General features: G+C 42.8%; 1 protein-coding gene across 5 annotated transcripts in view; it reads right to left on the reverse strand.

Annotated features, from left to right (window-relative positions):
* Nucleotides 1–25,610, reverse strand: part of fer1l4 (fer-1 like family member 4) — a 407,998-nt gene that overhangs the window by 113,187 nt on the left and 269,201 nt on the right. For all 5 annotated transcript variants that reach the window (XM_063040941.1, XM_063040940.1, XM_063040943.1 and 2 more), the window contains exon 34: nucleotides 19,740–19,874. In XM_063040941.1, coding sequence (XP_062897011.1) covers nucleotides 19,740–19,874 — 135 coding nt within the window. The remainder of the gene's footprint in view (nucleotides 1–19,739; nucleotides 19,875–25,610) is intronic.

Here is a 25,610-nt window from a genome sequence, read left to right on the forward strand (position 1 = left end):
GATGTATTTACTTTTGAGCTGTTGTATTACAATCACATTAAATTCCTTTTAAGTTGAGTCTAAGGTGAGTCAGAAGAGTAGTGAGAAGATTTAACAGAGGACTACAGTAGTTTAGGGTTCAACAGCCATTTCAGTTGTCTATTTGTGATTAACATCCGATTACAAAGGAGGAAGGCAAAATATGGGAAACTATAGACTGGTTAATTTAGTTTCTGCTGTCAGTATGATGCTGCAAGATTATGCCGACTATTTAGGAAAGATGAATATAATTAAAATTTGTCAACATGGTTTGATGAAAGGCGAATCATGTTTGAAAAGTTGTTCGACGTCTTGGAAGATATAACAGAGAAAGTTGATGGTGGGGGAGTGGGTTGGATGTTAGAGGATTGGAAAGCTTTTAAAATCCAACAAAAGGCAACCAAAAAGTCACAAAGAAGGTAAAGATGGAATACAAAAGTAAGCAGCCAATAATACTGAAGAGGATACCAAAAGTTTCTTGAGAGACATAAAGTGTAAAAGAGAGGCAAGAGTGGATATAGAACCACTGGAAAATTATGCTGGAGACGTAATAATGGGGGCAAGGAAATGACAGACAAACAGAATAAGTATTTTGCATCAGTCTTCACTGTGGAAGACACTAATGGAAGTTCAAGTGTCGGGTCATGAAGTGTGTGAAGTTAACATAACTAGAGATAAGGTTCTTGGGAAACTGAAAGGTTTGAACTTCGACAAGTCACCTGGACCAGATGGTGTACACCCCAGAGTTCTGAAGGATGTAGCTGAGGAGATCGTAGAGGTTTTAGAAATGATCTTTCAAGAATCAGTAGATTCTGGAATGGTTCCAGAAGACTGGAAAATTGCATATGTAACTCCACTCTTCAAGAAGGGAGATTGTAATATGGCAGGGGGATGGGAACCAGTATGATAGAGCTGAGGATGAGCCAGCAGGTTTAAAAGTAGTTGATGGGTGTAACATGAATGTAAGGAAGGACAAGCCAATGAATGGGTACAAATGCAGACAGAGCAAAGAGTTAAATTGTACCACAGAGGCAAAATTCAAAAGGGCAAAGAATGCAGGACTGAAGGTGCTGAATTTCAATAAAGTAGCATTCGGAATAAGGTGGACAAACTCATGGCGCTATTACAGATTGGTCAGTATGACGTTGTGGGCATCACTGAATCGTGACTGAAAGAAGGCCATAGTTGGGAGCTTATCATCAATGAATATACTTTGTACCAAAACGACAGCATAGAAAGGGTAGGAAGGCATAGGCAGTGGTGTGACTCTATTGGTAAGAGATGGAATTACATCTTTAGAAAGAGGTGACACAAGGTCAGAGAATGTCGAATCTTTGTTGGTGGAGTTAAGAAAATGCAAGGGTAAAAAAAAGTATTATGAGAATCATGTATAGGCCTCCAAATAGTACCCAAGATGTGTGGTTGAAATTGCAAAGGGAGCTGATAGGGGCATGTAATAAGGGTAATGTCACAATTATAATGGGGACTTCAATATGCAAGAGGACTGGGAAAATCAGGTTGGTGTTAGATCGCAAGAGACGAAATTTGTTGAATGCCTACGAGATGGTTTTTTTAGATTAGCTTGTGCTCAAGCCTACTCGGGAACAGGCTATCTTAGATTGAGTGTTGTGTAATAACCCAGAACTTACTAGGGAGCTTAACATAAAGGAGTCCTTAGGAGGCAGTGAACATAATATGATTGAATTTATACTGAAATTTGAGAGGGAGAAGCAGAAGTCAGATGTATCAGTATTGCAATAGAATCAAGGGAATTACAGAAGCACGAAAGAGGAGCTTGCCCAGGTGGATTGGAGGGGGATACTGGTGGGGATGACAGCAGAACAGAGGTGGCTGAAGATTCTGGGAATAGTTCACAAGGTGCAGGATAGATAATGTGCCCCACAAGATAAAGTTCTCAAATGGCAAGGCTAGGCAACTGAGATTGACAAGGGAAATTAAGGACTGTATAAAAGCTAAGGAGAGGACAAATAAGGTAGGAAAAGTGAGTGGGAAGTTGCATCCGGACACTTTTAAAACCAAACAAGAGGCAACTGAAAAAGCTGTAAGGGAAAAGATGAAATATGAGGGCAAACTAGCCAATAATATAAAGTAGGACACTAAAATTTTTTCAGTTATATAAAGAGTAAAAGGGAGGTGAGAGTTGATATTGGACCACTGGAAAATGATGCTGGTGAGGTAGTAATGTGGGGACAGAGAAATCGCAGATGAACTTAATGGGAACTTGGCTTCAGTCTTTATTGTGGAAGACACTAGCTGTATGCCAGAGGTCCATGAGTGTCAGGGAATAGGAGTGAGAGCCATTGCTATTACAAATAAAAAAAAGTGCTAGGAAAGGTTTCAAGGTGGATAAGTCACCTGGACCAGATGGACTACATCCCAGAATCCTGAAAGAGGATACTAAAGAGATAATGGATGCATTCGTCATGAACTTTCAAGAACCACTTGATTCTGGCATGGTCCTGGAGGACATGAAAACTGCAAATGTCACTCCACTCTTTAAGAAGCGAGGAAGGCAAAAGAGAGGAATTTATAGGCCAGTTAGCATAACCTCAGTGGCTTGGAAAGTTTTGGAGTCCATTATTAAGGATAAGGTTTTTGGGTACTTGGAGAATAATAACAAAATAAGTCAAAGTCAGCATGGTTTCTCTATCTCTGTCTTAAATACACCCAATGACTTGGCCTCCACAGCCACTCATGGTTACAAATTCCACAGATTTACTACCCTCTGACTAAAGTAATTTCTCCACATCTCAGTTCTAAAAGGACATCCTTCAATCCTGAAGTCATGCCCTCTTGTCCTAGAATCCCCTACTTTCTTGCCCATTCTCCTAATCTGTCTAAGTCCTTCTGCATCCTGTTTCCTCAACACTACCTGCCTCTCCACCAATCTTCATAACATCTGCAAACTTAGCAACAAAGCCATCTATTCCATCATCTAAATCATTGATATACAGCATAAAAAGAAGTGGCTTCAACACCGAACCCTGTGGAACACCACTAGTCACTGGCAGCCAACCAGAAAGGGAACCTTTTATTCCCACTCGCTGCCTCCTACCAATCAGCCAATGCTCTAACCATGTTAGTAACTTTCCTGTGATACCATGGGCTCTTAACTTGGTAAGCAGCCTCATTGTCAAAGGCCTTCTGAAAGTCCAAATATACAACATCCACTGCATCCCCTTTATCTATCCTACTTGTAATCTCTTCAAACAATTCCAACAGGTTCATCAGGCAGGATTTTCCCTGAAGGAAACCATGCTGACTTTGTCCTATCTTGTCCTGTGTCACCAAGTATTCCATCACCTCATCCTTAACAATTGACTCTAACATCTTCCCAACCACTGGGGTCAGGCTAACTGGCTAATTTCCTTTCTGCTGCCTTTCTCCTTTCTTAAAGAGTGGAGTAACGTTTGCAATTTTCCAGTCCTCTGGCACCATGCCAGAGTCCAATGATTTTTGACAGATCATTTCTAATGCCACCACAATCTCTAACACTACCTGTTTCAGAACACTAGCGTCCAGTTCATCAGGTCCAGGTGACTTATGTATCTTTAGGTCTTTCAACTTTTTGAGTACCTTCTCTCTTGTAACAGTAACTACACTCACTTCTCTTCCTTCACACGCTACAACATCAAGCATACTGCTGGTGTCTTCCACAGTGAAGACTGATGCAAAATACTCATTTAGTTCATCAGCCATCTCCTTGTCCCCTGTTATTATTTCTCCTGCCTCATTTTCTAGCGGTTCTATATCCACTCTCATTTCTCTTTTATTTTTAACATACTTGAAAAAATCTTTTACCGTCCACTTTAATATTATTTGCTAGCTTGCTTTCATATTTCATCTTTTCCCTTCTAATTATTTTTTTAGTTGCTCTCTGTAGGTTTTTAAAAACTTCCCAATCCTCTATCTTCCCACTAATTTTTGCCTTGTTGTATGCCCTTTCTTTTTGCTTTTACAATAGCTTTGACTTCCGTTGTCAGCCACGGTTGTACTATTTTACCATTTAAGTATTTCTTCATTTTTAGAATATACATGTCCTGCACCTTCCTTATTTTTCCCAGAAACACACGCCATTGCTGCTCTGGCTGACATCCCTGCCAGCAGCTCCTTCCAAGTTACTTTGGCCAACTGTTCTGCCACATCACTGTAATTTCCCTTATTCCACTGAAATACTACTACATCAGACTTTGCTTTCTCCCTGTCAAATTTCAAGTTGAACACAATCATAATGTGATCATTGGTTCCTAACAGTTCTTTTACCTTAATCTCCCTAATCGCCTTCAGTTCATTACATAAATCACCCAATCCAGAATAGCTGATCCCCTAGTAGGCTCAATGACAAACTGCTCTAAAAAGCAATCTCTTAGGCATTCAACAAACTCACTCTTTTGAGATCCATTACCAACCTGATTTTCCCAATCGACCTGTATGTTAAAATCTCCCATAACTACCATAACATTAATTTGCCTTTTCTATTTCCTGTTGTAACCTGTGGTCCACCTCCCAGCCACTGTTGGGAGGCCTGTATAAAACTGCCATCAATGTCCTTTACCCTTGTAAGCATTTCATCTGACCTCAGCTGGGAAGATGTTGGAGTTGTTTATTAAGAATCAGGTCTCAGGGTATTTGGAGACACATGCTTTAGTCAGCGTTGTTTCCTGGATGGAAAATCTTTTCTAACAAATTTGTTGGAACTCTTTGAAGCAATAACAAGCAGGATAGACAAAGGAGAATCGTTTGATGTTGTGTACTTGGATTTTCAGAAGGCCTTTGTTAAGGTGCCATACATGAGGCTGTTTAATAAGTTACCAGCCCATGTTATTACAGAAAATTAGCAGGAGGCAGAGAGTGGGAATAAATCGGAGCAAAAGGCCAAGAGTGAAGGAGTAAGGAATCTCGGAGAGAAGACTATTTTTTACACTGCTTGGGGAAAAGAGGCTAGACTGCGCAGGTGCATGACGTAGAGTGCCAAAGGTTTAAAAAGGAGAGTAATTTTCAACGGCCTTTTTAAAATTGGAGCAAAAGGCCGAGAGTGAAGAGTAAGAAATCTTGGAGAGAAGACTATTTTTTACACTGCTCGGGGAAAAGAGGCTAGACTGCGCAGGCGCCTGACGTAGAGCGCCAAAGGTTTAAAAAAAAAACACCATATACAGCGGGCAGCGGAGTGAGAGGGAGCAGAGTGGGATGGCTCTGGCTCAACAGGCTTTGGCGAGAACAGGCAGAGGCAAGGGCAGATTCTGGTAAGTTTTGTTTTGTTTGTTTAGAGTAGAGAATGCCAGGCAGGATGTTGGAATGCTGCTCTTGCGGGATGTGGGAAGTCAGGGAGCCCTCCGGTGTCCCTGACAACGACACCTGCAAGAAGTACATCCAGCTGCAGATCCTAACAAACCGCCTTAGGAAACTGCAGCAGGAACTGGATGACCTCCGGATCATTCGGAAGAATGAGGAGATTATAGATAGTAACTTCAGGGAGGTAGTTACACCAAAGGAGCAGTGCACAGGTAATTGGGTTACCGTCAGGCGAGGGAAGAGGAAAGGGCAGGCAGAGCAGGATTCCCCTGTGGCCATTCCCCTCAACAACAAGTATACCAATTCGGATACTGTTGGGGGGGATGACTTATCTGGGGCAAGCTGCGGCAGCCGGATCTCTGGCACTGAGTCTGGTTCTGCAGTGCAGAAGGGAGGGTGGAAGAATAGGAGAGCGGTAGTGATAAGGGACTCGATAGTTAGGTTCTGTGGGCGTAACAGAGACTTCCGGATGGTTTGTTGCCTCCCAGGTGTCAGGGTCAGGGATGTCTCTGATCGCATGCACAGCATTCTGAGGTGGGAGGGTGATCAGCCAGATGTTGTGGTGCACATTGGTACCAATGACGTAGGAAGAAAGAGTGAGGAGGTCCTGAAGAGTGAGTATAGAGAGCTTGATAGGAAGTTAAAAAGCAAGACCTCGAGGGTGGTAATCTCAGGATTGCTACCTGTGCCACGTGCCAGTGAGGGTAAGAATAGGATGCTCTGGCAGATGAACACGTAGCTGGGGAATTGGCGTAGGGGGCAGGGTTTCAGATTTCAGAATCATTGGGACCTCTTCTGGGGCAGCTGGGACCTGTACAAAAGAGACAGCTTACACCTGAACTACAAGGGGACCAATATGCTTGCAGGGAGGTTCGTTACTGCTTTTGGGGAGGGTTTAAACTAGATTTGCAGGGAGATGGGAACCAGAGTGCCAGAGCAGATAGAGGAACGGGGGTGAAAATAAATGATGTTAAAAGTTCATGCAAAGTCACAAATAGAAGGGTTGTGTGTGGTGGTAATAATCTTCTGAGGTGTGTCTATTTCAGTGCAAGGAGTATTGTGGGGAAGGCAGACGAGCTGAGGGCGTGGATTGACACATGGAATTATGACATTATAGCCATTAGTGAAACTTGGCTACAGGAGGGGCAGGACTGGCAGCTTAATGTTCCAGGGTTCCGAAGTTTCAGAGATGACAGAGGCAGAGGAATGAAGGACAGGAGGCGGGGTGGAATTGCTTGTCAGGGAAAATATTACAGCAGTGCTCAGGCAGGACAGATTAGAGGGTTTGTCTACCAAGACTATATGGGTGGAGCTGAGAAACAGGAAAGGTATGACCACATTAATGGGGTTGTATTATAGACCACCCAATAGTCAGCAAGAATTGGAGGAGCAAATCTGCTGAGAGATAGCAGACAACTGCAGGAAACATGAAAATTGTGATTGTAGGGGATTTTAATTTTCCTCATATTGATTGGGATTCCCATACTGTTAAAGGTCTAGACAGGTTAGAGTTTGTAAAATGTGTTCAGGAAAGTTTTCTAAATCAATATATAGAGGTACCAACTAGAGAGGATGCAATATTAGATCTCCTATTAGGAAACGAGTTAGGACAGGTGCCAGAAGTGTGTGTAGGGGAACACTTTGGTTCCAGTGATCACAACACCATTAGTTTCAACTTGATCATGGATAAAGATAGATCTGGTCCTCGGGTTGAGGTTCTAAACTGGAAAAAGGCCTAATTTGAAGAAATAAGAAAGGATCTAAAAACGGTAGATTGGGACAGGTTGTTTCCTGGCAAGGATGTGATTGGTAAGTAGGAGGCCTTCAAAGGAGAAAGTTTGAGAGTGCAGAGTTTGTATGTTCCTGTCAGGATTAAAGGTAAAATGAATAAGAATAAGGAACCTTGGTTCTCAAGGGATATTGGAACTCTGATAAAGAAGAAGAGAGAGATGTATGACATGTATAGGAAACAGGGAGCAAATAAGGTGCTTGAGGAGTATAAAAAGTGCAAAAAAAATACTTAAGGAAGTAATCAGGAGGGCTAAAAGAAGACATGAGGTTGCTTTGGCAGTCAGGGAGAAGGATAATCCAAAGAGCTTCTACAGGTATATTAGGAGCAAAAGGACAGTAAGGGATAAAATTGGTCCTCTTGAAGATCAGAGTGGTCGGCTATGTATGGAACCAAAAGAAGTGGGGGAGATCTTAAATGGGTTTTTTGTGTCTGTATTTACTAAGGAAACTGGCATGGAATCAATAGAAATAAGGCAAACAAGTGGTGAGGTCATGGAACCTATACAGATTGAGGAGGAGGAGGTGCTTGCTATCTTGAGGCAAATCAGAGTAGATAAATCCCCAGGACCTGACAGGGTATTCCCTCAGACCTTGAAGGAGACTAGTGTGGAAATTGCAGGGGCCCTGGCAGATATATTTAAAATGTCGGTATCAAGGCTCTAAAAGTAATCCAGGAAATTATAGGCCGGTAAGTTTGACGTCAGTAGGCAGTAAATTATTGGAAGGAGTACTGAGAGATAGGATCTACAAGTATTTGGATAGACAGGGATTTATTAGGGAGAGTCAACATGGCTTTGTGCGTGGTAGGTCATGTTTAACCAACCTATTAGAGTTTTTCGAGGAGGTTACCAGGAAAGTGGATGAAGGGAAGACAGTGGATGTTGTCTACGTGAACTTCAGTAAGGCCTTTGACAAGGTCCCGCATGGGAGGTTAGTTGGGAAGATTCAGTCGCTAGGTATACATGGAGAGGTAGTAAATTAGATTAGACATTGGCTCAATGGAAGAAGCCAAAGAGTGGTAGTAGAGGATTGCTTCTCTGAGTGGAAGCCTGTGACTAGTGGTGTGCCACAGGGATCAGTTCTGGGTCCATTGTTATTTGTCATCTATATCAATGATCTGGATGATAATGTGGTGAATTGGATCAGCAAATTTGCTGATGATACAAAGATTGGAGGTGTAGTGGACAGTGAGGAAGGTTTTCAAAGCTTGCAGAGGGATTAGGACCAGCTGGAAAAATGGGCTGAAAAATGGCAGATAGAGTTTAATACAGACAAGTGTGAGGTATTGCACGTTGGAAGGACAAACCAAGGTAGAACATACAAGGTAAATGGTAGGGCACTAAGGAGTGCAGTAGAACAGAGGGATCTGGGAACACAGATACAAAATTCCCTAAAAGTGGTGTCACAGGTAGATAGGGTCGTAAAGAGAGCTTTTGGTACATTGGCCTTTATAAATCAAAGTATTGGGTGTAAAAGTTGGAATGTTATGGTGAGGTTGTATAAGGCATTGGTGAGGCCGAATTTGGAGTATTGTGTTCAGTTTTGGTCACCAAATTACAGGAAGGATATTAATAAAGTTGAAAGAGTGCAGAGAAGGTTTACAAGGATGTTGCTGGGACCTGAGAAACTGAGTAACAGAGAAAGTTTGAATAGGTTAGGACTTTATTCCCTGGAGCGTAGAAGAATGAGGGGAGATTTAGATTAGATTAGATTAGATTAGATTTAGATTAGATTATGAGGACACGCAGTCCTCTTTTATTGTCATTTAGTAATGCATGCATTAAGAAATGATACAATTTGTTCCTCCAGAATGATATCACAGAAACACAAGACAAACCAAGACTGAAAAAAGCTGACAAAAACCACATAATTATAACATATAGTTACAACAGTGCAAAGCAATACCATAATTTGATGAAGAACAGTCCATGGGCACAGTAAAAAAAAAGATAGAGGTATATAAAATTATGATGGGTATAGATAGAGTGAATGCAAGCAGGCTTTTTCCACTGAGGCTAGGGGAGAAGAAAACCAGAGGACATGGGTTAAGGGTGAGGGGGGAAAAGTTTAAAGGGAACATTGGGGAGGCGTCTTCACACAGAGAGTGGTGGGAGTGTGGAATGAGCTGCCAGATGAAGTGGTAAATGCAGGCTCACTTTTAACATTTAAGAAAAATTTGGACAGGTACATGGATGAGAGGTGTATGGAGGGACATGGCCCAGGTGCAGGTCAGTGGGACTTGGCAGAAAAATGGTTCGGCACAGCCAAGAAGGGCCAAAAGGTCTGTTTCTGTGCTGTAATGTTCCATGGTTCTATGGTGTCTGTGTGGGACCGATTCTTTTTATATTATGTGAATAAATTGGATGATGGAATTGATGGCTTTGTTGCAAAGTTTGCAGATGATATGAAGATAGGTGGAAGGGCAGGTAGTTTTGAGGAAGTGAAGAGACTACAGAAGGACAGACAGATTAGGAGAATGGGTAAAGAAATGGCAGATGGAATGCAGTGTCGGGAAGTGTATGGTCTTGCACTTTGGTAGAAGAAATGAAAGGGTGGATGTACTGTATATAGCCTACAGTATAATAAGGGACTACTTTATGTTTTAGTATCACGTCGTTGAATGCGCTATTAGACGCATATTGAGCATGCGCTATTAGGCGCGTATTGATCCATGTGTGTATGTCGAGTTCAGATTCTGCCAGTAAAGAACCATGAAACTATGTCTACGGGATGTCTCGGATTGGGTGCAGAACATAGAACATAGAATAGTACAGCACAGTACAGGCCCTTCGGCCCATAATGTTGTGTCGACCCTCAAACCCTGCCTCCCATATAAGCCCCCATCTTAGATTCCTCCATATACCTGTCTAGTAGTCTCTTAAACTTCACATACCTGTCTAGTAGTCTCTTAAACTCCACCACTGACTCAGGCAGTGCATTCCACGCACCAACCACTCTCTGAGTAAAAAACCTTCCTCTAATATCCCCCTTGAACTTCCCACCCCTTACCTTAAAGCCATGTCCTCTTGTATTGAGCAGTGGTGCCCTGGGGAAGAGGCACTGGCAATCCACTCTATCTATTCCTCTTATTATCTTGTACACCTCTATTATGTCTCCTCTCATCCTCCTTCTCTCCAAAGAGTAAAGCCCTAACTCCCTTAATCTCTGATCATAATCCATACTTTCTAAACCAGGCAGCATCCTGGTAAATCTCCTCTGTACCCTTTCCAATGCTTCCACATTCTTCCTATAGTGAGGTGACCAGAACTGGACACAATACTCCAAGCGTGGCCTAACCAGAGTTTTATAGAGCTGCATCATTACATCGCGACTCTTAAACTCTATCCCTCGACTTATGAAAGCTAACACCCCATAAGCTTTCTTAACTACCCTATCCACCTGTGAGGCAACTTTCAGGGATCTGTGGACATGTACCCCGAGATCCCTCTGCTCCTCCACACTAACAAGTATCCTGCCATTTACTTTGTACTCTGCCTTGGAGTTTGTCCTTCCAAAGTGTACCACCTCACACTTCTCCGGGTTGAACTCCATCTGCCACTTCTCAGCCCACTTCTGCATCCTATCAATGTCTTGCAGAGTATTTTGAAGGGAGAGGGTGAACAGCCAGAAGTCTTGGTGCACGTTGGTACCAATGACATAGGTAGAAAAAGGGAGGAAGTCCTGGAGAGGGAATTCAGGAAGTTGGGTAGGAAGCTGAAAAGCAGGACCTCCAGGGTCGTAATCTCAGGATTGCTACCTGTGCCACATGCTAATGAGCGAAGAATAGCATGATCAGGCATATTAATGCGTGGCTGAGAGATTGGTGTAGGGGTCAGCACTTCGGGTTCCTGGATCACTGGGGCATCTTCTGGGGGAGGTACGACCTGCACAAAAAGGACGGGTTACACCTAAACCTAAAGGGGTCCAATATTCTAGCAGGCAGGTTTAATAGAGCTGCTATGGAGGGTTTAAACTAATTTGGCAGGGGGATGGGAACCGGAGTGATAGGGCTGAGGAAGGGAAAAACAGAAATAAATCAAAGATGGAGTGCAACAGAGATGATAGAAAAGACAGGCAGGAGATGAGGCATAATCACAGCCAGTGGGATGATATACAGGTCAAAAGAGGTGTGGTGCAGTTAAAACAGAAAGTAACAAATTCTGGAATGAAAGTGAATATTTGAATGCACGCAGCATAAGAAATAAAGTAAATGACCTTGAAATTCAGCTACAGCTTGTCAAGTATGACATCGTGGCCATCTCTGAAACTTGGCTAAAGGATGGTTGCCTTTGGGAGTTGAATATCTAAAGATATACGGTGTCTCAGAAAGATAGGTTAGTAGGCAGAAGGGACGGTGTGGCCTTGTGTATAAGAAATAATAATATATCATTAGAAAGGGATGACGCAGGATCGGAAGGTGTAGGGTCTCTATGGGTTGAGTTAAGAAATGGCAAGGGCAAAAGGACCATAATGGCAGTTGTATACAGGCCTCCAAACGACAGCCAGGATGTGGATTACAAACTACAGCAGAAGATAGAAAAGGTGAGTCAGAAAGGCAATGTCATGATAATCATTGGGGATATTAACATGAAAGTGGATTGGGAAAACCAGGCCAGTACTGGACCTCAAGAGAGAGAATTTGTAGAATGCCTAAGGAATGGTTTTTTAGAACAGCTTGTTGTTGAGCCCACGAAGGGATTGGCTGTGCTGGATTGGGTGTTGTGCAATGATCTGGAGATAAGGGAGCTTAAGGTTAAGGAACCCTTAGGGAACAGTGATCACAATATGATCGAGTTCACATTGAAATTTGAGAAGGAGAAATTAAATTCCAATGTGTCAGTATTTCAGTGGATTAAAGGAAATTACAATGGCATGAGAGGGGAACAGGCCAAAGTTGACTGGAAAGGGACACTAGCAGGAAGGACAGCAGAGCAGCTGGAGTTTCTGCAAAAAATGAGGGAAGTGCAAGACAGATATATTCCCAATAAGAAGAAATCTTCAAAGGGAAGAAGGACATTACCATGGCTGACAAATGAAATCAGAGCCAAAGTTAAAGCAAAAGAGAGGGTATACAGGAAGCCAAAGGTAGTGGGAAGATAGAAGATTGGGAAACTTTTAAAAACTTGCAGAAGGAAACTAAGATGGTCATTAGGAAGGAAAAGAAGAATTATGATAGGAAGCTGGCAACTAGTATCAAAGAAGATACTAAAAAATTTTAAGTATATAAAGGGTAAAAGAGAGTTGAGGGTAGATATAGAAACAATAGAAAATGACGCTGGGGATATTGTAATGAGAGATGCACAGATGGCGGAGGAACTGAATGCATATTTTGCATCAGCCTTCAAAGTGGAAGACATCAGCAGTATACCGGACATTCAAAAGTGTCAGGGAAGTGAAGTATGTGCAGTGAAAATTATGACTGAGAAGGTGCTCAGGAAGCTCAATGGTCTGAGGGTGGATAAATCTCCTGGACCTGATGGAATGCACCCTTGGGTTCTGAAGGAAGTAGCTGGAGAGATTGCGAAGGCATTAACAATGATCTTTCAAGAATCGATAGGTTCTGGCATTGTACCGGATGACTGGAAAATTGCAAATATTACTTCACTATTTAAGAAGGGTGGGAGGCAGCAGAAAGGAAACTATAGACCTGTTAGCCTGACATCAATGGTTGGGAAATTGTTGGAATCGATTGTTAGGGATGAGATTATGGAGTACATGGAGGCACGTGACAAGATAGGTCAAAGCCAGCAACATTTCCTGAAAGGAAAATCCTGCCTGACCGACCTACCAATTTTTGAGGAAATTACAAGCAGGGTAGACAAAGGAGATGCAGTAGATGTGGTGTACTTGGATTTTCAGAAGGCCTTTGATAAGATGCCACACTTAGCAAGATAAGAGCCCATGAAATTACAGGGGAGTTACCAGCATGGATGGAGCATTGGCTGATTGGCAGAAAACAGAGAGTAAGAAGAAAGGGATTCTATTCTGACCGGCTGCAGGTTACCAGTGGAGTTCCACAGGGGTCAGTGCTGGGACTGCTGCTTTTTACCATGTATGTCAATGATTTGGACTATGAGATTAATGGATTTGTGGCTAAATTTGCCGATGATATAAAGATAGGTGGAGGAGCGGGTAGTGTTGGGGAAACAGAGAGCCTGCGGAGAGACTTAGATAGTTTAGGGGAATGGGCAAAGAAGTGGCAAATGAAATGTAATGTTGGAAACTGTATGGTCATGCATTTTGGTGGAAGAAGTAAATGGGCAGACTATTATTTAAATGGGAGAGAGAATTCAAAATGCAGAGATGCAAAGGTATTTGGGAGCCCTTGTGCAGTTTTAGGATCTTTATTTTGACATTGGAGAGGATTCAGAGAATATTCACTAGAATGATTCCAGGAATGAAAGGGTTACTAGATGAGGAACGAGAATGAGGGGGGAATCTCATAGAAACATCCCAAATGTTAAAAGGCCTGAACAGATTAGATATGGCAAAGTTATTTCCCATGGTAGGGGAGTCTAGGACAAGAGGAGGGACTGAGTAGATCAGCTAACAGAGGTCTTAATGGGCAACTTTAAAATCTTTTTGAAACTGTCCATTGTCCCTGTAATCTTCAAGATCATCATCATTCTAGTGCCCAAGACAGTGATGGCTGACTCACAACTGCTCTGCCAGATCCATCTCAAATTGTATCTAGTTTGCTGATGATATTAGATTAATTGGTCTCATCAGCAACAGTGATGAGAGGAAGCTGAGAGTCTTGTCAAACGGTGAGAACACAACAACCTGAGTCTCAATGTGAACAAGACGAAAGAGATGATTGCGGACTTCAGGAAGGTGCAAGCCATTTACGCTCCCTTACACATTAATATCTCTGCTGTGGGGGAGTGAAGAGCACCAAGTTCCTCGCTGTGCATCTAACCTGGATCCACAATACTTCCTCACTGCTCAAAAATGGCATTTTTTGAGGAGACTGAGGTGTGCAATGTTACCTGTCCTCATTCTAACAACTTCTACAAGAGCACCATCAACTGTCCTCTCTGGCTGCATCACTGTGTGGTATGGAAGCTGCAAGGCATCAGACCGCAAGGCTCTACAGAGGATAATAAAAACTCCAGAAAGGACCATTGGGTTGTCCCCCCACCACTATTTGTAACATTTACAGGGATCATTGTACATGAAGGGCCCAAAGCATTTTTTGAGGATCCCTACCACCCACTCCACAATCTCTTTGACCCTCTACTGTCAGGAAGGAGGTACAGAAGCACAAGGATTTGGACTGCCAGACTGGGTAACAGCTTCTGCCCCTTGGCAATACTCTAAGGTCTCGTCAGTAGGAAAGTGAGCTGTTTACTGTACTGTTTAGTGTCTACCTGTGCCTCATGTATTGTGAATTATATTAATTTATTGATAGTAATATTTTGTTTTATATGCTATGTGAGTGATATGTCCATTGGGCACACATGGTCCGCAGGAACATTGTTTCATTTGGTTGTATATATACAGTCAGATGACAATTAACTTGAACTTGAGAACTATACGGCATGGGCATTGACCCTAACTAATGAACATAGTCATGATATGTCTATCTAAACTAGTTCCTTCTCCCCACAGATCTCCAACATATACATGTGCCATTCTAAGAGCCTCTTTAATGCCTCTGGAAATGTGGTGAATCCAGATTCAACTTTGACATTCAAAAGAGAATTGGATAAATATTTAAGAACAAATATTTGCAGGGCTAAGGGGAAAGAGCAAAGGGAGTTGAAGTCATAGTCATAGTACACTACAGCACAAAACAAGCTCTTTAGTCCATGCCAAATGATTAATCTGCCTACTCCCATCAACCGACACCTGAACCATAGTCCTCCCATCTGCGTAACTATACAAATTTATATTAAATGTTGAAGTTGAGCCTGCTTCCATCAGTTACACTGGCAACTTGTTACACACTCCCACCACCCTCTGCGTGAAGAAGTTTTTCCTCGTGTTCCCCTTAAACCATTGACCTCTAGTTGTAGTCTCACACAACCTCAGTGGAAAAAGTCTACTTGCATTTACCATATCTATACCCCTCATAATTTTGTACATCTCTTTCAAATCTCCCCTCAATCTTCTATATTTTCAGGAATAAAGTCCGAATCTTTTCTATAACTCAGGTCCTCAAGTCCCAGCAACAATCTGTAACATGATGTAAAATTAATCTCTTCTGCCTACACATAATATCTCTACTTTTCTCTTTTAGGGTTCTTTTGAGGACCCTGACCTGGTTACGTGTTGACTTCTGTTCTTTGCAGAAATTGAACCTGCTCTCGGGGTCTCACGACTGGCCGCTATTTGATATGTCAAGGACGAGGCCTAGAAGACTAGCGTGCCTTCAGGGTTTCAGGATATTGTGGCTCTGGAGGAGGGTGGACTCAAGGTCAGTGCCACCGCAGGAAACTGGAGTGTCATGGGAGATGGAAGATCAAAAGCAGCAAGCTGGCTGCTGGCTGTGTACCCAGAGACCCAAGTTTTTTGGGCACAGAGCTCGGAAAAAGCGACGCAACACATTTTTGACATCGTAAGGAGAACCTGTGGTATGTCAAATTACAGAGTGAATGAGTAGTCTTTGGGGTACTGCAAGTCTGTGTCTTTATTAGTGCTTTGCTGCATACTTGAGTGCTCGGTGGGGGGCCCCGATGTTTTTTTTGCTGGTGGGGAGGGGGGTTGTTGCTTTGCTGCAGCTTACACTTGGGAGGAGGGAGCTGGGGGGTGCTTTGAGGTTCTGACATTTAACTGTCATTCATTCTTTGGGGCACTCCTCTGTTTTCGTGGATGGTTGCAAAGGAAAAGTATTTCAGGATGTATATTAGAAACACAGAAACATAGAAAACCTACAGCCCTTTGGCCCACAAAGCTGTGCCAAACAAGTCCTACCACCGTCGCCAGCAGCCCATTCCACACACTCACCACTCTGCATAAAAATCTTACCCCTGACATCTCCTCTGTACCTATTTCCAAGCACCTTAAAACTCTGCCTTCTTATGATAGCCATTACAGCCCTGGGAAAAAGCCTCTGACTATCCACACGATCAATGCCTCTCATCATCTCATACACCTCTATCAGGTCACCTCTCATCCTCCGTTGCTCCAAGGAGAAAAGGCCGAGTTCACTCAACTTATTCTCAAGGCATGCTCCCCAACCCAGGCAACATCCTTGTAAATCTCCTCTGCACCCTTTCTATGGTTACCACATCCTTCCTGTGGTGAGGCAACCAGAACTGAAATTGTATACATTTCTCTGACATTAAATGTACCTTTGAAATGTACCTGTGAAACATAATCTCTATCTCTCTATTTACTGCACATTTGTGAGCCTATCAAAAAGTCTCCTGAATGCCATTCTTGTATCAATTTCTACTGTCACCCCAGCAGCACATTCCAGAGACCCATCATCCTCTGTTTAAAAAAAATCTTGCCACACACTTCCCCTTTAAACTCTCCCTCTCTCACCTTAAAGATATTTTCTCTAGTGTTCAGTATTACTGCACTGGGAGAACGATTCTGACTCTGTGCCCTACCCACACCTCTCAGAATTTTATAAACTTCTGTCTCTGACACTTCAGGAAAAACAATTCATATTTGCCTAACCTCTCCTTATGACTCATAGCGTCTAATCCAGGAAGCATCCTGGTAAACTGCTTTTATACCCTCCCTGAGGCCTCCACATCTTTCCTGTAATGAGCAAACACACTCCAAGCAATGCACCATGTTTTAGCCTTCATCATCCATCTATCTACCTCTACTGCCACCTTCAGGGCACCTTACATGTCTGCCTTTGTCTGTCCATTTATTAACAGATGAATATGATAGTCATTGAGTATATAGCATGGAAACAAGCCATAAGACATTGGAGCAGAATTAGACCATTCAGCCTATCAAGTCAGCTTTGCTATTCCATCATTCCATCCCTTTGGCCCAACTCAGACATGCAACATGGAGCCCACCACACAATCTCCATTGGCTTATTGCTGGCCATCTCTCTAAACCCCTCCTACCCAAACAGATTTAAATATTGGAGTACTCAGGATGTAAGTTGTTTCTGAGCACTGGGATATTAGAGCCATTACAGAAACATGGCTGAAAGAAAGGTAGGACTGACAACTCAATGTTTCCAAAAGGTAGGACTGACAACTCAATGTTTCCAAAAGGCAGGACTGACAACTCAATGATCCCGAAAGGTAGGACTGACAACTCAATGGTCTTGAAAGGTAGGACTGACAACTCAATGTTTCCGAAAGGTAGGACTGACAACTCAATGTTTCCGAAAGGTAGGACTGACAACTCAATGATCCCGAAAGGTAGGACTGACAACTCAATGGTCCTGAAAGGTAGGACTGACAACTCAATGTTTCCAAAAGGTAGGACTGACAACTCAATGTTTCCAAAAGGTAGGACTGACAACTCAATGTTTCCGAAAGGTAGGACTGACAACTCAATGGTCTTGAAAGGTAGGACTGACAACTCAATGGTCTTGAAAGGTAGGACTGACAACTCAATGTTTCCGAAAGGTAGGACTGACAACTCAATGTTTCCGAAAGGTAGGACTGACAACTCAATGGTCTTGAAAGGTAGGACTGACAACTCAATGGTCTTGAAAGGTAGGACTGACAACTCAATGTTTCCGAAAGGTAGGACTGACAACTCAATGATCCCGAAAGGTAGGACTGACAACTCAATGGTCTTGAAAGGTAGGACTGACAACTCAATGTTTCCAAAAGGTAGGACTGACAACTCAATGTTTCCGAAAGGTAGGACTGACAACTCAATGGTCTTGAAAGGTAGGACTGACAACTCAATTTTTCCGAAAGGTAGGACTGACAACTCAATGTTTCCGAAAGGTAGGACTGACAACTCAATGATCCCGAAAGGTAGGACTGACAACTCAATGGTCCTGAAAGGTAGGACTGACAACTCAATGTTTCCAAAAGGTAGGACTGACAACTCAATGTTTCCGAAAGGTAGGACTGACAACTCAATGTTTCCGAAAGGTAGGACTGACAACTCAATGATCCCGAAAGGTAGGACTGACAACTCAATGGTCCTGAAAGGTAGGACTGACAACTCAATGGTCTTGAAAGGTAGGACTGACAACTCAATTTTTCCGAAAGGTAGGACTGACAACTCAATGTTTCCGAAAGGTAGGACTGACAACTCAATGATCCCGAAAGGTAGGACTGACAACTCAATGGTCCTGAAAGGTAGGACTGACAACTCAATGTTTCCAAAAGGTAGGACTGACAACTCAATGTTTCCGAAAGGTAGGACTGACAACTCAATGTTTCCGAAAGGTAGGACTGACAACTCAATGATCCCGAAAGGTAGGACTGACAACTCAATGGTCCTGAAAGGTAGGACTGACAACTCAATGTTTTCAAAAAGTAGGACTGACAACTCAATGATCCCCAAAGGTAGGACTGACAACTCAATGTTTCCGAAAGGTAGGACTGACACTCAATGTTTCTGAAAGGTAGGACCGACAACTCAATGTTTCTGAAAGGTAGGACTGACAACTCAATGTTTCCGAAAGGTAGGACTGACAACTCAATGATCCCGAAAGGTAGGACTGACAACTCAATGGTCTTGAAAGGTAGGACTGACAACTCAATGTTTCCAAAAGGTAGGACTGACAACTCAATGTTTCCGAAAGGTAGGACTGACAACTCAATGGTCTTGAAAGGTAGGACTGACAACTCAATTTTTCCGAAAGGTAGGACTGACAACTCAATGTTTCCGAAAGGTAGGACTGACAACTCAATGATCCCGAAAGGTAGGACTGACAACTCAATGGTCCTGAAAGGTAGGACTGACAACTCAATGTTTCCAAAAGGTAGGACTGACAACTCAATGTTTCCGAAAGGTAGGACTGACAACTCAATGTTTCCGAAAGGTAGGACTGACAACTCAATGATCCCGAAAGGTAGGACTGACAACTCAATGGTCCTGAAAGGTAGGACTGACAACTCAATGTTTTCAAAAAGTAGGACTGACAACTCAATGATCCCCAAAGGTAGGACTGACAACTCAATGTTTCCGAAAGGTAGGACTGACACTCAATGTTTCTGAAAGGTAGGACCGACAACTCAATGTTTCTGAAAGGTAGGACTGACAACTCAATATTTCCGAAAAGTAGGACTGACAACTCAATGTTCCAGAAAAGGTAGGACCGGTAATGTTCCAGAATGCAAATGCCACAAGTGTGATCGAGGTACAGGTAAGAGAGGAGAAAATTAACATTTTGATGTGGAAGGACAGTGTATAGAAAGGATATTCCTGGGATATCATCCAGAGAGGCCATATAGATAGAATTAGAAACAAAAAACGGTTATCACTTTAATGTATTATAGGCCCCCAACAAACTTTCATCTTTGCTTTTAGCCACATAGCCAATTTGTAACATTGCTTTAGATTAACATTTTTGTCAGGCTTGCATGTGGAACTTTGCCTGAAGTTTTGCTAAAATTCTTCTTTTACAATTTCTTCACCTTTCTTGCTAATGAAAAAGGACTGCACATGTTTTGAATTAATTCCTAAAGAACTCCATAAGCAAGAGATTACATAAAGGTATTGAGGTTGACCTTGCATTTGCCCATAACTCGATCGTCAACATTATCTCCAAACTCATCTTCACTGGCTTTCCCCCGGTATAGAGGGAAGATATAAAGCCAGTCTTGAAAATTGTTGTATTCCTTCTCCAGCTCTGTGCTGTAAATCTGCAACAATACGAAAAGATGGTGTTGGCACATGGAAACATAGAGAAGTGGAGCAGGAATAAGATATTTGACACTTTGAACTTGGTACTAAAATAAACATGGAGATGATCTACTTTCATACCACATTCTGACTCTTTCCCCATACACGTTTTCTGCCTATCATTCTTCTTAACTAGATGCAGCAATCTCGTCTTAAAGCTCTTTGCAATGGAGAATTCTATAAGCTCACCATCCTCCGTGTGAAGAAATTTCTCAGCTTTGCTTCACATATTTTACCCCATATCCTGAGACTGTGGCTCCTGACCCTGGATTCCCCCAAGGTAACACCCTCCCTGTCAAGCAAAAATCTGTTGGAGGAAACCAACAGGTCAAACAGTATCAGTCCTAGGTGCAGTTTCATCCTGAAACATCGGCAGTTCTGTCTGCCTACCAGCTGATGGTGCTCAAGCTGTTGAGTTTCTCCAGCACATTGCTTGCTGCTTCAGATTCTAACATATGCCTCCTTTTGTGTCTCTAGCATGTCAAAGCTTGTCAAAATTTTGTATATTTCAGTTAGATCTCCTCCTCTTCTGAACTCTAGCAAATAAATACAAGTCCAGTCAATTTAATCATTCCGCATACAAAGGTCCTGTAATCCCAGAAGTTAGTATGGTGAACTTTTGTTGCATTCCCTCTCAGGCAAGGGGATTCATTCCTAGATAAAACCAAACTTGCACAGATGCTCCAAATATGATCTTACCCAGGCCTAAAATAATTTCAATGCAAAACCCTTGCTCTTGCACTTAGTCTCTTGCAATAAAAGCTAGATGCCATTTGCTTAACTATTTGCTGCACCTGCAGATTGCTTTCAGAGATTAGTGAAAAAGAACACCTGCCTCTTTACACATCAATTTTTCATCATTTAATCAATTCTTTACTTTTCTGTTTTTCCTACTACAGTGAGTGACTTCAATTTATCCACATCGTACAGCATCTGCCATGTATTTGTCCACTCTTCAAAACTGCATCTTTTTTACAACTCAATTCCATCGAGTTTTAAGTCATCAACAAATTAGAAATATTGTATCTAGTTACCTCATAAAAAGCATTGTAATATATTGTGAAACGCCTGTGCCCAAACATGATACCTGTTGCCCAACTGGCTGAAACCAGGAAAAGGCTTGTTATTCCCATCTTTTATTTGGTCTGCCAACTATGCTAGTAGACTAACCATGTTCCCAAGTGTTTCACTTTTGCACAACTTCTTTTAATTTGGACTTTATCAAAGCCAATCTAAAAATCCAAATATGGGAAGATCCTGTAATCTGTTAACTGACAATTGCAGATCTCATTCCGCTGTCTGACGCTTGAAGAATCATTCCATTGTCTGATGGTTGGAAACCTCAACGTTTGAGCAGTTAGCTGACAAGTGATTTTTCACACAATTTCCAAAAGCTCACAGGGGCCCCAGTACCCACATCCTCTAAAACTTGAGATCCTAATTCTCACACAGTAAAGAAAGATAAGCATTTGGATCAATGTAGAGAAGGAATAGTTCAAGGCTGCTGCAGGGTATTAAGACTATAAGAGCATAAGATATAGGAGCAGAAGTAGGCCATTTGGCCCATCGAGTCTGCTGTGCCATTCAATCATGGGCTGATCCAATTCTTCCAGTCATCCCCACTCCCCTGCCTTCTCTCCATACCCTTTGATGCCCTGGCTACATCTATCTCTGCCTTAAATGCACCCAGTGAATTGGCCTTCACAGCCACTCACGGCTATAAATTTCACAGATTTACTACCCTCCGACTAAAGTAATTTCTCGGCATCTCAGTTCTAAATGGATGTCCTTCAATCCTGCAGTCATGCATATAAAGATGTGCAAAACATGAAGTCTGAAGCAATATGTAAAATAATTGGTAAAAGACCAAGTCCCATACACGAAGCACAGGAGGAACTCAGCAGGCCAAGTAAAATCTATGCAAAAGAGCTACAGTTGACATTTCACTCTGAGACCTTCAACTGTCGAAGCAAGCAGCTGAAGAAGGGAGTGAAGAAATCGGGTAGAAAAAGTTGTTTTTTTTTTAAACACTGCTCGGAGAGAAGGGTCTGCACTGCGCAGGCGCGTGACGTAGCGCCAATGTTTAAAAAGAGAAATTTTCAACAGTTCTTGTTTCAGTCGAAGCAAGCAGCTGAAGAAGGGAGTGAAGAAATCAGGTAGAAAAAGTCATTTTTTTTAAAACACTGCTCGGGGAAAAGGGTCTGCACTGCGCAGGCGTGTGACGTAGCACGCCAAGGTTTAAAAGCAGACCACCATATACAGTGGCCATCGTCGGAGTGGACTGAGTCAAAGTGGGACGGCTTTGGCTCAACAGGCTTCGGCGAGAACAGGCAGAGGCCAGGATAGGTTCCAGTAAGTTTTTTTGTTCAGATTGTTTACAGTAGAGAGAATGCCAGGCAGGATGTTGGAATGCTCCTCTTGCAGGATGTGGGAAGTCAGGGAGCCCTCCGGTGTCCCTGACAACGACACCTGCAAGAAGTACATCCAGCTGCAGCTCCTAACAAACCACGTTAGGGAACTGGAGCAGGAGCTGGATGACCTGCGGATCATTCCGGAGAATGAGGAGATTATAGATAGTAGCTACAGGGAGGTAGTTACGCCAGAGGAGCAGAGGACAGGAAATTGGGTCACTGTCAGGTGAGGGAAGAGGAAAGGGCAGGCAGAGCAAGGTTCCCCTGTGGCCATTCCCCTCAACAACAAGTATACTGCATTGGATACTGTTGGGGGGGATGACTTACCTGGGACAAGCTGCAGTAGTCGGATCTCTGGCACTGAATGGTTCTGCAGTGCAAAAGGGAGGATGGAAAAAGAGGAGAGCGGTAGTGATCGGGGACTCGATTGTTAGAGGTACAGATAGGAGGTTCTGTGGTCATGACAGAGAATCCAGAATGGTTTGTTGCCTCCCGGGTGCCAGGGTCAAGGATGTCTCTGATCGCTTGCATGAGATTCTGAAGTGGGAGAGTGATCAGCCAGATGTCATGGTGCACAACGGCACCAATGACATAGCAAGGAAGAGTGAGGAGATCCTGGAGATTGAGTATAGAGAGCTTGGTAGGAAGTTGAAAAGCAGGATCTCGAGGGTGGTAATCTCAGGATTGCTACCTGTGCTACGTGCCAGTGAGGGTAGGAATAGGATGCTCTGGAGGATGAACAAGTGGCTGAAGAACTGGTGTAGGGGGCAGGGTTTCAGATTTCAGGATCATTGGGACCTCTTCTGGGGCAGGTGGGACCTGTACAAGAGAGATGGGTTACACTTGAACTACAGGGGGACCAATATCCTTTCAGGGAGGTTTGTTAGTGCTATTGAGGAGGCTTTAAATTAGATTTGCAGGGGGATGGGAATCAGAGTGCCAGAGCTGACAGTGTGGCTGGGGTGAAAATAAATGATGTTGAAAGTTTAAGCAAATCCGCTAATAGAAAGGTCGTGAGTGGTGGTAAAAATCTTCTGAGGTGTATATATTTCAATGCTCGGAGTATTGCGGGGAAGGCGGATGAGTTGAGGACGTGGATTGACACGTGGAATTATGACGTTATAGTAATTAGTGAAACTTGTCTACAGGAGGGGCAGGACTGGCAGCTTAATATTCCAGGGTTCCGATGTTTCAGATGTGATCGAGGCAGAGGAATGAAAGGTGGGGGAGTAGCATTGCTTGTTAGGGAAAATATTACAGCAGTGCTCAGGCAGGACAGATTAGAGGGCTTGTCTACTGAGTCCCTGTGGGTGGAGCTGAGAAACAGAAGAGGTATGGCCACATTAGTGGGATTGTATTACAGATCACCCAATAGTCAACGAGAATTGGAAGAGCAAACGGCAGAGAGATAGCAGGCAACTGCAGGAAACATAAAGTTGTGGTGGTAGGGGATTTTAATTTTCCATATATTGATTGGGACACCCATACTGTAAGGGATCTAGATGGTTTAGAGTTTGTAAAATGTGTTCAGGAAAGTTTTCTAAATCAATATATAGAGGGACCAACTAGAGGGGATGCAATATTGGATTTCCTGTTAGGAAACGAGTTAGGACAAGTGATGGAAGTCTGTGTAGGGGAGCACTTTGGTTCCAGTGATCATAACACCATTAGTTTCAACTTGATCATGGACAAGGATAGATCTGGTCCTAGGGTTGAGGTTCTGAACTGGAAAAAGGCCAAATTTGAAGAAATGAGAAAGGATCTAAAAAGCATGGATTGGGACAGGTTGTTCTCTGGCAAAGATGTGATCGGTAGGTGGGAAGCCTTCAAAGGAGAAATTTTGAGAGTGCAGAGTTTGTATGTTCCTGTCAGGATTAAAGGCAAAGTGAATAGGAATAAGGAACCTTGGTTCTCAAGGGATATTGCAACTCTGATAAAGAAGAAGAGGGAGTTGTATGACATGTATAGGAAACAGGGAGTAAATAAGGTGCTTGAGGAGTATAAGAAGTGCAAGAAAATACTTAAGAAAGAAATCAGGAGGGCTAAAAGAAGACATGAGGTTGCCTTGGCAGTCAAAGTGAAGGATAATCCAAAGAGCTTTTACAGGTATATTAAGAGTAAAAGGATTGTAAGGGATAAAATTGGTCCTCTTGAAGATCAGAGTGGCCGGCTATGTGCGGAACCAAAGGAAACGGGGGAGATCTTAAATAGGTTTTTTGTGTCTGTATTTACTAAGGAAACTGGCATGAAGTCTATGGAATTAAGGGAAACAAGTAGTGAGATCATGGAAACTGTACAGATTGAAAAGGAGGAGGTGCTTTCTGTCTTGAGGAAAATTAAAGTGGATAAATCCCCGGGACCTGACAGGGTGCTCCCTCGGACCTTGAAGGAGACTAGTGTTGAAATTGCGGGGGCCCTGGCAGAAATATTTAAAATGTCGCTGTCTACAGGTGATGTGCTGGAGGATTGGAGAGTGGCTCATGTTGTTCCGTTGTTTAAAAAAGGATCAAAAATTAATCCGGGAAATTTTCAGAGCCTGCAGAGGGACTTAGACCAGCTGGAAAAATGGGCTGAAAAATGGCAGATGGAATTTAATACAGACAGGTGTGAGGTGTTGCACGTTGGAAGGACAAACCAAGGTAGAATATACAGGGTTAATGGTAAGGCACTGAGGAGTGCAGTAGAACAGAGGGATCTGGGAATACAGATACAAAATTCCCTAAAAGTGGTGTCACAGATAGATAGGGTCGTAAAGAGAGCTTTTGGTACATTGGCCTTTATTAATCAAAGTATGAGAGCTGGAATGTTATGATGAGGTTGTATAAGGCATTGGTGAGGCCGAATCTGGAGTATTGTGTTCAGTTTTGGTCACCAAATTACAGGAGGGATGTAAATAAGGTTGAAAGAGTGCAGAGAAGGTTTACAAGGATGTTGCCAGGACTTGAGAAACTCAGTTACAGAGCAAGGTTGAATAGGTTAGGACTTTATTCCCTGGAGCGTAGAAGAATGAGGGGAGATTTGAAAGAGTTATATAAAATTATGATGAGTATAGATAGAGTTAATGCAAGCAGGCTTTTTCCACTGAGGCAAGGGGAGAAAAAAACCAGAGGACATGGGTTAAGGGTGAGGGGGGTAAAGTTTAAAGGGAACATTAGGGGGGGCTTCTTCACACAGAGAGTGGTGGGAGTATGGAATGAGCTGCCAGATGAGGAGGTAAATGCGGGTTCTTTTCTAATATTCAAGAATAAATTGGACAGATACATGGATGGGAGGTGTATGGAGGGA

Source organism: Mobula hypostoma, chromosome 2 (genome assembly GCF_963921235.1).
Source record: "Mobula hypostoma chromosome 2, sMobHyp1.1, whole genome shotgun sequence".
Classification (NCBI taxonomy): domain Eukaryota; kingdom Metazoa; phylum Chordata; class Chondrichthyes; order Myliobatiformes; family Myliobatidae; genus Mobula; species Mobula hypostoma.